This window comes from Microcaecilia unicolor, chromosome 8 (assembly GCF_901765095.1).
Source record: "Microcaecilia unicolor chromosome 8, aMicUni1.1, whole genome shotgun sequence".
NCBI classification, from domain to species: domain Eukaryota; kingdom Metazoa; phylum Chordata; class Amphibia; order Gymnophiona; family Siphonopidae; genus Microcaecilia; species Microcaecilia unicolor.
Genome location: NC_044038.1, coordinates 167,684,512 through 167,701,627, shown reverse-complemented (window position 1 = coordinate 167,701,627; position 17,116 = coordinate 167,684,512). Strand labels below are relative to the sequence as shown.

General features: G+C 43.0%; 1 protein-coding gene across 2 annotated transcripts in view; it reads left to right on the top strand.

Moving 5' to 3' along the window:
* The window catches only part of SPOCK1 (SPARC (osteonectin), cwcv and kazal like domains proteoglycan 1), a 635,761-nt gene that overhangs the window by 373,191 nt on the left and 245,454 nt on the right, over positions 1-17,116 (top strand). For both annotated transcript variants that reach the window (XM_030212676.1, XM_030212675.1), the window contains exon 4: positions 16,867-16,981. In XM_030212676.1, coding sequence (XP_030068536.1) covers positions 16,867-16,981 — 115 coding nt within the window. The remainder of the gene's footprint in view (positions 1-16,866; positions 16,982-17,116) is intronic.

Genomic DNA, 17,116 nt, shown 5'->3' with positions numbered 1-17,116 from the left:
CCATGCCCAGCAATTCTCTCCCCTGCCTCCCTCTGCCCATCCATGCCCAGCAAGTCTCTCCCCTGCCTCCCTCTGCCCATCCATGCCCAGCAAGTCTCTCCCCTGCCTCCCTCTGCCCACCCATGCCCAGCAGGTCTCTTCCCTGCCCCCCTCTACCCACCCATGCTCAGCAAGTCTCTCCCCTGCCCCCTCAACCCACCCATGCCCAGCAAGTCTCTCCCCTGCCCCCCTCTACCCACCCATGCCGAGCAGGTCTCTCCCCTGCCCCCCTCTACCCATCCAGCGATTCTCCTCCCTCCCCTGCCGCTCCAAAGCATGTCCAAAGATGTCCTTCGCTCCCACCCTCCCGCTCCCCTCCGTCATTTTTTAATTACCTCCGTCGAAGCGCGCGCCATTTAAAGCCCTGCTGCGTACTGGCCGTCTCCAGGCTTCCCCTGCTTGATTCGGATGATGTTCGTGCCTTAGTCCCGCCTTCGCAAAAAAAGGAAATGACGTCAGAATGAAGGCGGGACTAAGGCACGAACATCATCCGAATCAAGCAGGGGAAGCCTGGAGACAGCCAGCACGCAGCAGGGCTTTAAATGGCACGCGGGTTTCGACGGAGGTAATTAAAAAAAGACGGAGGGGAGCGGGAGGGGAGGGTGGGAGCGAAGGACATCTTTGGACATGCTTCGGAGCGGCAGGGGAGGTAAGCATGGCCTGTGATGGCGCCCTCCTGCCATGCTTACCTCCCGCAATGGAGCCGGCTCGCCCCCAACAACAACCGGCTCGCAAGAGCTGTCAAAATTTAACAAGCGGCTCTTGCGAGCCGGTGCGAGCCGGCTCCAGCACACCACTGGATATATACATTGAAAAAAAAGAACGACATGGATCTGGCAGCTTCCAAGTGGAGGTGTTGGCACTTACACGTGGAAGTGGCTATTTCACAACTGCCACGTGTAAATGGCTTCACTTTCACATGCAAGTTCTGCCTATTAAGTAGTGAAGCCACTAGTTTAGCTTGGTTTCATTTTGGAAGTGGAAATAAACTATATGAGACTAAGGAGAATGACTTCCTTAATTTTTAATTCCTGGCTGAAACTAGCACTTTTTTTGAGCAGATGGAAATCTTAATATGGACATTTTCTCCATACATGTAAAATGGGGAATATATATGTGGAATTTAGTCCCACCCAAGCCACACCTAAATCATGCTCCTTTGAAATCTCTGCATGGTATGGATCGCCATATGTAGATAGAGGCTTTCTGAAATCACTGTTTACATGTGTACATGATATGAACGTGTAAACATTGCTATTTATAGGTGAATATGTTTCTGAAGTGAAGGGCCTTAGTCTGTGATTTTCTAACTTCCTGAACAAAACCTCAGCCTACTATATTTTCACTGGTTATTTATTAATTTATTTGCAAAACCATGAAGTCTTTCTCTCAGCATTTCAATAAATTCAACATAAACCGTTGTTCTCTTATTCATTTTCTAAGCAATCTGAAATGAGAAAGATTTTTTAAAAAAGTCTGATTTCCACTTGTTTTGTTTTGTTTTTTTGTACTGCTTATTGATATTTTAATTTTAAAATTATGCATGCCACGATTCATTTGTTGAGTTTTAAAAATTATAAATGCATGTATCTGGTTGTTATAGTCAATGTATAATAAACAAACAAATATGAATGCCGTCTCCAAATCATTATTGCTGTAATAAAGCATAGTTGTTCTGCTTATGCAGCTGGAAATTATCATTTGTCTCCTGTAGTGATCATAAGCAGTCAGCAATCACTAATCAGTAAGCATAGATCTGCATTTCTGATGGAAGGAATAAATCAGAAATATAAAATAGGCATCAGTGTGTGTCAGTCTAATAGAGACATCTTTATACGACATATCCTGTTTATGAATGGTTATTAAAGGGTTTTGCTTTTTCCTCCCAGTTAAGGGCCAATGTACTATAACATCATTTACATACATTTTAGAAACAATAAAAAAAATTGAAACAATCATGGGCCTTGTTATGCTTTGCAGGAAAAGCGGTTTATCAAAACTTTTAGGGGTCCTTTTACTAAGGTGCACTGAAAAATGGCTTGCAGTAGTATAGGTGCGGGTTTTGGGCATGCACCAATCCATTTTTCAGCATGCCTGTGACAAAGGCCTTTTTTTGCCAAAAATGGACATGCGGCAAAATCAAAATTGCTGCATGTCCATTTTAGGTCTGAGACCATATTACCAGCCATTCACCTAGCGGTAAAGAATCCAAGTGGTGATGACCTATGCGCATCAAATGCCACTTGGCGTGCGGCCATTACGCGTGGCCAAAAATAAAAAATATTTTTCAGATGCGCGTATCGGATGCGAGCAAAAAATGAAATTACCGCAAGAGCCACATGGTAGTCGGGTGGTAACTCCACTTTGGCATGCGTTGGGTGTACGTAGACACTTACACGGCTTAGTAAAAGGGACCCTTAATAAACAATAAGTTCCAGAAGCAAATTTCAAAAAAGAAAAAAACTTTTCTTTTAAAAAGAACTTTTCCTATTCATCATCTGTGACAAAGCTCCTTGAAAATAAATGTTGGCAAAGACACTGGAAACAAGTGGAAGGTATTACAGAAAAGTTAGACAAAATTTATACCAAAAACATAAATCAGATCTAGTTCAATGAACAAGTTAAAATAAACTGTCAATAAGAAAGAGTGTCTTTAAAATAATGAAGAGGACAAGAACAAAGAAAGTCTTACAAAATTACAAAGCATGGGACAAAAGCATTAGCATAATCAGACAAGCAGAAATGAACAGTGCAAAATGTTTTGTTAAAATGAACAAGGCCAGCCCCCAAAATTCAATTATTAAAAACATAAATATGAGATGGAGCAGGAAGCAAAATTACTGGGAAAAGAGCAAAAAAGAAAGTAAATGATAATGTAAATATTTAGCAGTTCACTGACCCCCAAATTCTATAAATGGCACCTTAGCAGCACTAATTGGCTTTAATTAGAATTTCCACACACAACTTTCTAGGTGTATTCTATAATGCAGTGCGTGTAAATTCTAATGCATGCAGCCAAAAAGGGGATGTGGCCATGGGTGTGGAATGGGCGGGTTGTGGGCATTTCAAAAAGCTATGTACACTATTATGGAATACACTCGATCTGTACCTAAGTTAGGTGTTAAAATGCAAATTATTGCCACTAATTGGCTCATTATCTAATTCAATTGCATGTGCAAATTGGCACCACACCTAAATTTGAATGTATAATTTTCAGTGACCTTTACAGAATCAGTGGGTTAGTGCACAGATTCGACTGCACTTTAGTAAAAGGGTCCCTTAATGTATTGTGGACCACATTTTTTAGACAGCAACATCTGAAAGATGTAAAAAGCTGTGAATACTTTTACAAAGTACTGTTGGTTTTAGGATATCTGCATATGCACTTACTAAAAGGACTTGATGGAGGTAAATGACATTAAACCTTTACAGTTCATATGATGGGTGTGAAAGTCAGTGTCATTATTAAGTCCATCTGTGCTTGAGTCAAAGTATGATCGTGTTCATTTCATATGTTGTGTATTGTGTACTCCTAAAATCCCCTTCCAGTATGACTGTAAGCTCATTCTGTGGCAATAAGTGGCCTTAGCATGCCCTTGCGTGGGTTTTTCTCACATGCTAAGGCCACTTTTGCTGCAGCTGTAAACCCACGGGTTCTATATAGTATGACTAAAGTTGTGTACACATATCCAGTTGTACTCTGCATGTGTGCATTTAACTTAATTGAATAATGAGCCAATCAGTGACAATAATTGCCAATTAACAAGCAATTATTAACACTAATTGACATTACTTAGAATTTACGCACACAACTGTTAAAGCGTATTCTGTAAGGTATTGCACATAAATGCTAAGGCGCCTAGTTGAAAAAGGGGTATGGCCATTGGTGTGGAATGGGAGGGTCATGGGCATTTCTTAAAACTATGCACGTTGTTATAGAATATACCCAGTCTGTGCCTAATTTAGGTGTAGGCACAGCCCGTGACTAAATTTAGTCATGCAGATGGGCGCTAGTCATATTCTATAAACCGCACCTAAATTTAGGTGCGGTTTATAGAATTTGCCTGGGCATATTTTTTCGGCACCAATATCTTAGGCGTGTTATATAGAATCTAGTCCAAAATGGCTGATTTTCCATTTTTTGCATTAATGGCTATGCATTAATGTCACCATTAGTGCATGGCCATTTATAAAAAATTACCATGTGAACACTTAATGCCTCTCATTTTCCATTTTGAAGGTAATAAGGGCTTATGCGGTAACCCTACACTAACCAGTTGGGGGTAGATTCAGTAAATGGCGCCTATAAAATCATGCAAAAAAACCCCACCACTTAAGTATTATTCTATAAGCCACACCTAAAGTTTGGTGTGGTTTATAGAATAACTAGCCGTTAAGCCCGTTAAAATGGGCGGGATTTCCAGCTACCCTCCTCACCGCCGCTCCCTCCCCCCTCCGTGCCAGGCCCCCTGCACTGACCTGACAACGCCTCTCACCTCCGTGTGAAAGCGCTGCAGGCAGCAGCAGATCGCTCTGCTGCTGCCTGCAGCACTTCCACACGGAGGTGAGAGGCACTGTCAGGTCAGTGCAGGGGGCCTGATACGGAGGGGGCGGGAGCGGCGGCTGGGATGGGGGGAGGGTGGAGGTTGGTGCGCGCGATGTTCGTTTCCAGGCTCCAGCGGCAGCGGCCGACAGTCCGACTCCGTTTCCCTCTCTGTTCCGCCCTCTGACGTCATCACGTCTTGACGCGAGGGCGGGACAGAGAGGGAAGTCTCTACTGCGCATTTGCAGGTGAGTCGATCACTTGCCATTTATATGTTTGATATTTAAGTGTTATGGTCATGCATAAATTAAGAACCACCATTTGCAAATACCTGCATCTAAATTAATGTGTGAACTACCCTTATTCTGTAGTTATGTGCATAACTCTAAACCATACCCCCATTCCCCCCCAAAACACCATGACCATCCCTTATTGGCACTAATTGGCTCATTATCTTATTAAATTGTGTGTGCAAATTGGCACCATGTTTAAATTTGCACACACAATTTTTGGCAACCTTTACAGAATCAGGGGGTTAGCACGCAGTAATATAGCCATGCTAACTGATTAATGCAGGAATGTCCCCAACAAGCTCCCTCCCCTAAAAATTAAAAAAAAAAAACATTTTAACATGGGTTAGCAATGCTAAAATGGCCTTTACTGCAGGACACCTAAATGCATCCTAATGCATTTGAAGCTGCATTAGGCATGTGTTAGCACCCAACACAGTTTAGTAAAATGTCCCAAATTTCACACACACAGAAGGCATCTGTCTCAGGAGACAAAGAAAGAGAAAGCCTCATAACTGGGATACAATGAGGCTTGTGCTCTATCAACCTTCAACATCCCATGGGGGGAGGGGATTTCTATATATGGGGCCTAAAAAAACTATGTGGAAAACATTGTCATCTATTCATATTTTATAAGTGGTGCCTAGATTTAGGCACAGTATATAGAACAGGCTTAGTTGATATCCCAGCGCCTAAAATGACATACTTCCTTTTACACTAATGAAAACATTGCGTAAATCCCGGTATGTAAATTTAGCCACAGACGGCCATATTCTATAACTATGCATGCAAATTTCAGAATGCCCACAAAACACCCATTTCCCCGCTTACATCCATGCCCCTTTTTGTCTGCACACATTAGAAGTTAGGTGCAGTGCAATACAGAATGTGCGTAGTGAGTTGTGCAAGTATATTCTATTTATTGCCAATTAGTGCTCATTATTGCATGTTAATTGCTGTTATCAATGCTAATTGGCTTGTTAGGCCAATTAAGTTACATGTGTTATTATAGAATCCACTTGATTCTCAGCGTGGATCTCTAGGATCCGGGGGCATATGCTCTCAAGAATAAGTCTTCAATGAAGCTTTTAATTTGGGGTATGAAGGTTCCAAACGTATATTGGTTGGAAGTGAGTTTCAGAAAGTAGATGAAAGACAAAAGAATGCATGTAACTTAGTACTGTCATAATGTGCGGGGAAGTGCAAACAATTATTTAGGGGTCCTTTTCTTAGACGTGTTGAAAAATGGCTTGTGGTAGTGTAGACATGGGTTTTGGGCGCGTGCCCATCCATTTTTTAGCGTGCCTGTAAAAAAGGCCTTTTTTGCCAAAAATGGGCGTGCAGCAAAATGAAAATTGCTGCATGTGCATTTTGGGTCTGAGACCTTACAGCCAGCCATTGACCTAGCGGTAAAGCCTCACACAGTAAACGGACGGTAATGACCTACACATGCCAAATGCCACTTGGCGCGCATCGGTTACGCATGCCTGAAAATAAAAAAAAATTTCAGACACACCAAAAATGAAATTACCGCAAGAGCCATGCAGTAGTCGAGCAGTAACTCCATTTTGGCACGCGTTGGGCACGCGTGGAGGTGCATAATCGAATGCGAACGCCCATCTCCATGGGCGTCTATGTCCGAAAACGGGTACGTGAAGAAGCGGGACAGACCATATTTTCGAAAAAAATGGACGTCCATCTTTTGTTTCGAAAATACGGTTTGGACGGACCAAATGCCATGGATTTGGTCCTTTCTGAGCTGGGCGGGTTTTTTTTTTTTTTTTTTTTTTGCGATAATAGAAAATAAAAACGTCCAGCTCAGAAACGTCCTAATCCAAGCCATTTGGTTGTGGGCGGGACAAATGTACAGCACTGCCATAGGGGTGAAGGGGGCAACAACATGTGGGTACAGTGGGTTTCAGAGGCCTCCCATTTACCACCACAAGTGTTACAGGTGGGGGGGGGGGGATGGGCCTGGGTCTGCCTGCCTGAAGTGCACTGCAGTACCCACTAAAAGTGCTTCAGGGACAGGGCTTGTTGCTGCTGTATAACCTTGGCACACCAGTTGACACCTGAAGACTAATCTCGCTGAAAACGCTTGACTGCTCTTCGCATGATTTAGGGGCCCATTACCGATGGGGATTACGATTCATTGATACATTGTACTTCTCGATACCGCAACGAACATGTTTGACCTGTTTTTTTGGTGCATACTTCGGTTTTTCAAAATCGTTAAGGACTTTAACGATTTAGATTTTTTTATGTTTGATGCATCTGGGCCTCAGTGCTATAACGTGGCTAACACATTAACAGGATCTAAAACTGGCTTACAAAAATGGCCACTACCTCATAGACTACCGGAAACAAAACAGGGCACACTCTGACCCAGTAAGCAGAGGAAAAAGCACCATGGGAGTATAGCCTACCAACTACCAACATCGTGAGCATTTAACACAAGCTAGTGGAATCACGGAGCCCAATACCCTACACCCACCACAATGCATTGCTGATGTGACTCTGCAGTGCCCTTAACAGAAAAGGTGTCACACTCACCCGAGACCCACATCAGAACCAGGGAAAGGCTGTCAGAGGATAGAACACATTCTGCTGTCATGGAGGTGGGTACGGAATTTAAGGCTGGCATACAGGCTGGCAAAAAAATTTTGTAAAGTGGGGGGCTTTTTAGTGGGAGGGGGTTAGTGACCACTGGGGGAGTCAGGGCAGGTGATCCCCGATTCCCTCCAGTGGTAATCTGGTCAGTTGGGGCACTTTTTTGGGACTTGTTCGTGAAAAAAAAAGGGTAAAAAAAGGGACCCAAAATCGTGGTAAAAACGCCTTTTTTTCGATTATCAGCTAAAGATGCCCATCTCTCCTCGGCCAATAACCACGCCCCCGTTCCGCCTTCACCACGCCTCTGACACGCCCTCGTCAACTTTATTCGTTCCTGCGACGGAGTGCAGTTGAAGATGCCCAAAATCGGCTTTTGATTATACCGATTTGGGCGCCCACGAGAGAAAGATGTCCATCTCCCGATTTAGGTCGGAATATGGGCGTTTTTCTCTTTCGATTATAAGGTGGATAGACACGCAGCTTAGTAAAAGGGCCCCTAATTGACCACAGTATCCTTGATGGAATATAAGATGTAAACAGGTTAGACGTGTACATAGGTGTGCCTGTGTGTAAAGCCTTACGTGTTAGAGTTTGAATAAGGGAAGGCGTCTGTATAATTCTCATCCTAAGAAGCATCATAAAACAACCGATAGCTTGCGCAGTGAGCACGTAGAGATCTACAGTTCAAAATGGTTTCCCCCAGCTATGTCTTCTACGATGTCTTTGAATATAGGACCTTTCCATTTAAACAGAAAGAAAATTAAAAGCTGCAAATAAAAATGTCTTTCTAACCATCCACAGCGCTAATTAAAATAGTTTGATGTCTCTAATTAAAATAATTATATTGAATGCCTGCTGAGATGGATTTCTGTGAATACGAAAAAGAAATAAAAGTGTTAACAACTGGCTTATATAATTTGCTCAAAACTAATTGAGCTTGGTCGTCAGCTGCTGTTAAATAATTTTACATTTCCAATCATCTTCTTGGATCACAGTTTCGGTATTAGTAAAAGGCACGTCATGAATGTGGATAGGCAGATCTCATCATCCTCTCTTTGGCTGACTCTTCGTTAACTAGAAGAATAGAAAAAATGCTTTCAATCTTACTTATCCTTTCTGGAAACAATGGAAGATGAACAGAATCAGTAAACTGTATACAATTAAATGTGAATTACTTCTGGGCATATTTATTTCACTATGAGGGAAAATTATCAGTGCCGGCTATGGCTAAGATGTGTTATTTTGCCGTTAATCCCAGTTATTAGTAACTAGATCTCACTGCATAACATGGTACCTGTGCTAAAATAGCATGAATTAATGATAAAATAACACATCTTAATGGTAGCTCAAACTGATAAGTTCTGCTCTTAGTCAGTGGCGTAGGAAGGGGGGGCGGTGGGGTGGTGCGCCCCGGGTGCACGCGCTGGGGGGGTGTCGGCACCACTGGTTACCTTTCTTTGCCGCGGAACAGGTAACTTCGTGTTCCGGGGCCGAGAAAGCAGGGAACCAACGGAGCCGACGCAGCTCCCAGAGACGACATGCACTCGGCGGGGCGGAGCGCCATCAGTAAAGATGCACTCCGGGGGGGGTTGTGCGCGCCGAGAAGGGGCACGCGCGTGCCGAGGGGGGGGGTGCGCCGAGCTGCACCTGGGGGGTGCGCAGCGGCGACCCGCCCCGGGTGTCAGCCAGCCTTGCTACGCCGCTGCCCTTAGTGTGAAGAGTTAAAGTCTCTGGTAACCAGAGCTGATATTGTGATGTAATAATGTCTCATTCCACCAATACCTAAGAGCCAACCTCATCAATGATGTCACAATGGCTTGATTCACTTTTATTACATGTAGCAGTGATTTTTTTTTTATTTCTACAGACATTTTTTTTAATTAAGAGGGGGAGTTATCAAAGTGGTCTAATGTTAGACTGTGTTATTTTACTGTTAACCCCATTGTATAAAATAAGATCTGTACTAAAATATCACAAGTTAGTAGTAGAAGAACACATCTTAATGGCTGTTCATGTTGATAACTATGCCATATGTGGTCAAAAATTATCTACATAAAAGCCAACAAAATGGGCAGGATTTGGGGATGGTGGAAGTGGGGTTTAAAGTTATATAGAAATTCAGCAGTTCTCCAGATAACACACATTCAAGTCGGCAATAATGGAAACCGAGGACGCCCATCTCAGAAATGACCAAATCCAAGCCATTTAGTCATGGGAGGAGCCAGCATTCATAGTGCACTGGTCCCCCTCACATGCCAGGACACCAACCAGGCACCCTAGGGAGTGGACTTCACAAATTGCTCCCAGGTGCATAGCTCCCTTACTTTGGGTGCTGAGCCCCCAGCCCCCCCCCCAAAACCTACTCCCCACAACTGTACAACACTACCATAGCCCTAAGGAGTAATGGGGGCATCTAGATGTGGGTACAGTGGGTTTGTGGTGGGTTTTGAAGGGCTCACATTTACCACCACAAGTGTAACAGGTAGGGGGGGATGGGCATGGGTCCGCCTGCCTGAAGTGCACTGCAGTACCCATTAAAACTGCTCCAGGGACCTGCATACTGGTGTCAGGGAGCTGAGTATGACATTTGAGGCTGGCAAAAAAATATTTTTAAAGTTTTTTTTTAGGGTGGGAGGGGATTAGTGACCACTGGGGGAGTAAGGGGAGGTCATCCCCGATTCCCTCCAGTGGTCATCTGCTCAGTTGGGGCACCTTTTTGATGTTTGGTTGTAAGAAAAAATGGACCAAGTAAAGTTGGCCAAGTGTTCGTCAGGGACGCCCTTCTTTTTTCCATTATCGGCTGAGGACGCCCATGAGTTAAGCACGCCCCAGTCATGCCTTCGCTACGCTTCCGACATGCCCCTGGGAACTTTGGTCATCCCCGTGATGGAAAGCAGTTGGGGACGCCCAAAATTGGCTTTCGATTATGCCGATTTGGGTGACCCTAGGAGAAGGACACCCATCTTCCGATTTGTGTCGAAAGATGGGCGTCCTTCTCTTTCGAAAATAAGCCTGATAGTATACTACTTACAATGTCAACACAGTACGTAATAGAACATTTTAATTGACAGTCAAGGGTATAAGCAAAGATGGAAAATGTAGATAGGTAAGAGAGTAAGAGGGGTTAGAAAGTAAGGTGACTAATTTAAAGAAAGTTGCAAATGAGGTTACATATCTCAGCTAGGGTAGGAGTGGATAAACATGTCCTGCAGCAGTATGTGCAGCCTGTGACACTCCAGAAATAGAAGGAATAGCATGGTAAAAAATGATCCTTATAAACTTACTATATGCCACCATTTCAAGCATTCAATCTTGAATGCATAACCAGGCTGAAAATCTGCATGGTTATAAAGATGAAATATCGCATAACATTATGAATTACTCTTTCTGTTCAATATTTACCTCCATGTGTTTAGAGCTATTTTCACTTGGGGAAGCATTCCTGGGGCAGATTTTGGGCTTGTTCTTACTATATATATAATCTTTAAAAGGTATGTTTGTAGTTTTCCTTGGTGTTAATCTGTATGAATACTTTTCCTGAGATAATTTACAAACTGAAAGAATGCATGTCTTTTGTTTTGAATTCTAGCAGTCTATGGAGAGAAAAGGACTGTATTGCAATTGTGACCAATGCTGTATTATGAAGAGGTTTCTTTTGTATGGGTGTCTCCTACCCTTTTCTAAGAAGTATGGCTGTTTCTTTATTGCCAATTTGTTTTTAAAAAATGAACAGAATGATCATTTCAGTAATGAAATCTTTTATAAGCGCTCTAAAGCTGTTCCACAGAAATCTATACAAAGATTTTCTTATGTGTTACAAAGAATCATAGTAACATAGCAACATAGTAAATGACGGCAGAAAAAGACCTGCATGGTCCATCCAGTCTGCCCAACAAGATAAACTCATATGTGCTACTTTTTGTGTATACCCTACTTTGATTTGTACCTGTCCTCTTCAGGGCAGAGACCGTATAAGTCTGCCCAGCACTATCCCCGCCTCCCGCCACCAGCTCTGCCACCCAATCTCGGCTAAGCTCCTTAGGATCCATTCCTTCTGAACAGGATTCCTTTATGTTTATCCCACGCTTGTTTGAATTCTGTTACCGTTTTCATTTCCACCACCTCCCGCGGGAGGGCATTCCAAGCATCCACTACTCTCTCCGTAAAAAAATACTTCCTGACATTTTTCTTGAGTCTGCCCCCCTTCAATCTCATTTCATGTCCTCTCATTCTACCGCCTTCACACCTCCGGAAAAGGTTCGTTTGCGGATTAATACTTTTCAAATATTTGAACGTCTGTATCATATCACCCCTGTTTCTCCTTTCTTCCAGAGTATACATGTTCAGGTCATCAAGTCTCTCCTCATACGTCTTATAACGTAAATCCCTTACCATTCTCGTAGCTTTTCTTTGCACCGCTTCAATTCTTTTTACATCCTTCGCAAGGTACGGCCTCCAAAACTGAACACAATACTCTAGGTGGGGCCTCACCAACGACTTATACAGGGGCATCAACACCTCCTTTCTTCTGCTGGTCACACCTCTCTCTATACAGCCTAACAACCTTCTAGCTACGGCCACCGCCTTGTCACACTGTTTCGTCGCCTTCGGATCCTCAGATACTATCACCCCAAGATCCCTCTCCCCGTCCGTACCTATCAGATTCTCCCCGCCTAACACATACATCTCCAGAGGATTTCTATTCCCTAAGTGCATCACTTTGCATTTCTTCACATTGAGTTTTAATTGCCAAACCTTAGCCCATTCTTCTAGCTTCCTCAGATCCTTTTTCATGTTTTCCACTCCCTCCCGGGTGTCCACTCTGTTACAGATCTTAGTATCATCCGCAAATAGGCAAACTTTACCTTCTATCCCTTCGGCAATGTCACTCACAAATATATTGAACAGAATCGGTCCCAGCACCAATCCCTGAGGCACACCACTACTCACCTTTCCCTCCTCCGAGCGAATTCCATTCACCACCACCCTCTGGCTTCTGTCCGTCAACCAGTTCCTAATCCAGTTCACCACTTCGGGTCCTATCTTCAGCCCATCCAGTTTATTTAAGAGCCTCCTGTGGGGAACCGTGTCAAAAGCTTTGCTGAAATCTAAGTAGATTAAGTCCATAGCTCATCCCTGATTCAATTCTCCTGTCACCCAATCAAAGAACTCAATGACATTCGTTTGGCACGATTTCCCTTTGGTAAAACCATGTTGTCTCGGATCTTGCAACTTATTGGCTTCCAGGAAATTCACTATCCTTTCCTTCAGCATCGCTTCCATTACTTTTGCAATAACCGAAGTGAGGCTTACCGGCCTGTAGTTTCCAGCTTCTTCCCTATCACCACTCTTGTGAAGAGGGACCACCTCCGCCGTTCTCCAATCCTTTATGAAGAGATTCACCCAAGGCAGTGTAAAGCAGCTACAGTTTAACATAAAACTTATAATTTTGTTAACAGCCTAACAATAATAAAATAACTAAGTATAAACACAAATACAATAAATGAGGTAAACTTGAAAACAGTAAATTGAAATCTAATAATAGAACTACTGTGAAACAGTATCAAAAATATATACACTTAACAGCACTGGAATTCAAATACCAGAGATATAATACAATGTTAGCATAATACTAACAATGCATCTAATAAGCATGCATTGAACATTCAGCTAACAGATATGATGCTAAAGAATTTCTACAATACGGCTTACCATATAGCTGAGGGACCAAGAGCAGATATATGATGGGAACAAGATGCATGGTAGAGAGTCAGTTGGGATAGAGGTAGTCTCAAGTATAAGTAGCTCCACTGGGAGTAAATTCCAGAGCATAGGGTCGTTCCCCCCCCCCCCCCCCCCCCCCCCCACACATACACACACCTCTCAATCTTCACTTTTGCCTTCAAGAATACAGAAATGGAAAGTTAATACAGTAACTGCATAACGTCTGCTGAATGTGTGGAGCCTTTCGCTTACATAACAATTCAACTTCAAGGGCTGATTTCAACACTTTTATATGATTGCATTACCATATCGCATTGAAGCCGAAACAGAAAACAAAAAAGTTTGGTTGTGTGAATGTGAACTGGAGTAGCCCCCATCCTCTGGAATGCACTCCCTGAAAGGCTTCACTTAACACAAGACTATCTCTACTTCAGGAAGCAGGTGAAAGCTTGGCTTTTCAACCAGGCCTTTAACGGAAGAAGTAAATGACACCGGCTGCACATATTATATAGCAGGACATGTTTATCCACTCCTACCCAAGCTAAGATAATGTTCAAGCAGCTTTCTGACCTCGTTTGCAACTCTCTTTAACTAGTCCCTTATTCTCTTACTTCTATTTATATGTTCCATCTTTGCTTACAACCAATGCTGTCTATTAAAATGTTTTATTACATTTTGTGTTGACATTGTAAGTAGTATACTATGCCATACTTTGCATTGTTATTTGAATATTTTTACTGGTGTAATTGTCTATTGATTATGTTTGACTTATTCTTGCTGTATACCGCCTTGAGTGAATTCCTTCAAAAAGGCAGTAAATAAAGCCTAATAAATAAATAAAATAAATGGAAAAAACTGATTGCATAATTAAGCTTTTCTCTAAATAAAAACCCAGTAATTGGTGGATATCTGTTACATTGAAAGGGCTATTTTTAGAAGCCATTTATTCACATAAAGTAGCTATGTGAAAATTGCTCGGGCCTTAGCCAGTTAACAAGCTAAGATGCTGTAAGAAGGCAATTTTTGCCATATTTTAGTTACTAACTACAGGAGTAAATAATCTTCATTAATGTAATATTGCAAGTTAGTAAGTTTTGTGGTACAGGAATAATAGACCTATCTAAAGTTATTTCTAGTAGTTTAGGGTTACCCGAGCAGGAGTGATCCATAATCACTGCTGCCCATATCAACGTCGGGTTCAAAATGGTGGCTGTAGCCTCTAGTGGTAGTCTTGTGATACTGCTAGGGATCACAGCCACCATGTTGAACTCAGCACTAGCATAGCAGGATCATTGGCTGATCACTTCAGCCTAGTCTACCCTAGACCACCAGGCATAAGTTAAGGTAAGTCTTGGGGAGCCTACAAGGGGTGGTGTGGTCTGCAAGAGTTCAGGGGTATCTTTGGAGATAGGGGTCTCAACCAGGATGTAAATTGTAAGCCACTTTGAATTGAAACCTGTTTTTGGATAAGAGTGGGATACAAGAATCAATCAATCAATAAATAAATAAACATAGCCATTAAAAAAAATTAGCTACTCATTTTGTATGTGGCAAGGGCTTATACCCTATTCCTGTGCTATCCAGTGTGTGGCAATGCAGTTGTGCTAATTGGTAAGTGCAGGAATTTCCACTCTCCACTCCCCAGACATGCCTCATCAAAAAAATTAAAAATATTTTTAGAGCGCATGCGCATTTTACACTTACCGCATGATGCTTCAGCATGTCCCCCAGTACGCCATTTTATGCTGTGTTAGGCTAACCACAGCTTGGAAAAGGCCCCAAAGAATATTGTTTAAGGGGCCTTTTTACTACGGCATGTAGGCGCCTATGTGTGTACAACATGCTTCAAATTAGAATTACCGCCCAGCTACCGCGGTGATTCTAATTTTGATGCATGTCCAAAATGCGCAGCAGAAAATAATTTCTATTTTCTACTGTGTGGCGCTAACCAGGCAGTAATCAACAGTGTACGCGCACTGACGATTACCGCCTGGTTAACACGTAAGACCTTACTGCTAAGTCAATGGGTGGCGGTAAGGTCTCAGGCCCAAAATGGATGCGCGCTGATTTTTATTTTGCTGCACATCCATTTTTGCCAAAGAAAAAGGGTTTTTTTTGCAGGCGCCCTGAAAACTGGACCTGTGCTTAGCCAATACACGCACCTACACCAGCACAGGCCACTTTTCGGCACACCTTACTAAAAGGGTCCCTAAAAGACACTTTTCGCCATGTTTGCTTAAGAACAAGAGCTGTATTAAGGAGAAAAGTTATCAATGTGGGCTACCGTTAGGACGGGTTATTTTACCACAGGCTGTGTTATTGTAGCACAAGGTCTCATTGTAAGCAGTGAGACCCTGTGTTAAGAAAGCACGACTTGTAATTTTAAAAAATTCATCTTAATGGTAGCCCACATTGATAACTTCTCCCCTAAGGGAGGTGAGTGCTTGGATTTTTGCTAAGAAAGATCCAGCTAGATAGCTCAAAATGAGAAACCCGCCTTCCTCCATTGCCCCTGGTAGAAAATAAGTACCTGAATATATGTAAACCGCTTTGAATGTAGTTGCAAAAACCTCAGAAAGGTGGTATATCAAGTCCCATTTTCCATTTCCCTTTCCCGTTTAATATGGCTTTTATTTTCAATCAGACATGGTTAAAAGTATCTTTTAAACAGAGCCACAACCTAGACAGTCATGGAAGTAATATGCATCTCTTTCTGACAATCTGCTGTTGGTATAAACATGTAGTTTTCCTTTGAAAATATAGCCAATACAGACGTGCACAGTCAAAAACTTGGGGTCCTTTTATTAAGGTACGCTGAAAAATGGCCTGCAGTAGTGTAGACGTGTGTTTTGGGTGCATGCAGAATTTATTTTTTAGCACACCTACAAAAAACTACCTTTTTTTGCCGAAAACGGACATGCAGCAAAATGAAAATTGCTGCGCATCCATTTTGGGTCTGAGACCTTACCGCAAGCCATTGACCTAGCGGGAACGTCTCACATGGTAACCCAGCGGTAATGGTCTACTACGTCATATGCCACTTGATGCGCGTAGCTGCCACGCGCCAGAAAATAAAAAATATTTTTCAGACGCGCGTAGCGGATGCACGCCAAAATTGAAATTACTGCAAGGGCCACACGGTAACCAGGTGGTAACTGCAATTTGGCACACGTTGGGCGCATGTAGGCACCTACACGGCTTAGTAAAAGGGCCCCTTGGATTTTATTTTTTTTAATTTTGGAGAAATGGCTTGATTTTCAAGCAGTGGCGTTCCTAGGGTGGCTGACACCCGGGGCGGATCGCCGATGCGACCCCCCCCCCCCCCCCCCGGCAAAATGACAGACACACCCCCCCAGGTGTATCTTTACCTGCTGGGGGGTGCCGCGTGTCTGTCGGCAACGCTCGTTCCCTGCTCCCTCTGCCCCGGAACGGGTTACTTCCTGTTCCGGGGCAGAGGGAGCAGGGAATGAGCATTGTCGACAGACGCGCGGCACCCCCCAGCGGCGTGCACCCGGGGCGGACCGGCCGCACCGCCCCCCCCCCCCCCCCCCACTTGGTACGCCACTGTTTTCAGGTATAATTTGCTTTGTTTCAAACACTGCATTTAAGAACCACTTAAATGACACTTTGTAACAATGTTCTTTTGCTCTTATTATACAGCCCTAGATCCATCAAAAGACCCCTGCCTCAAGATGAAGTGCAGCGCACACAAAGTATGTGTAACTCATGATTATCAGACTGCTGTTTGTGTAAGTCGCAAGCAACTGGTGCATAGGTAAGGACAAATGATATTTCATATTTTTGGCTTGCTGTGCTTGAAAAGGAGTGGAGTACATTATATAAAGAATGGTTAATAAAAATTAGAGATGTGCATTCATTACAAACAATATGGGAAATGTGAATGATATTT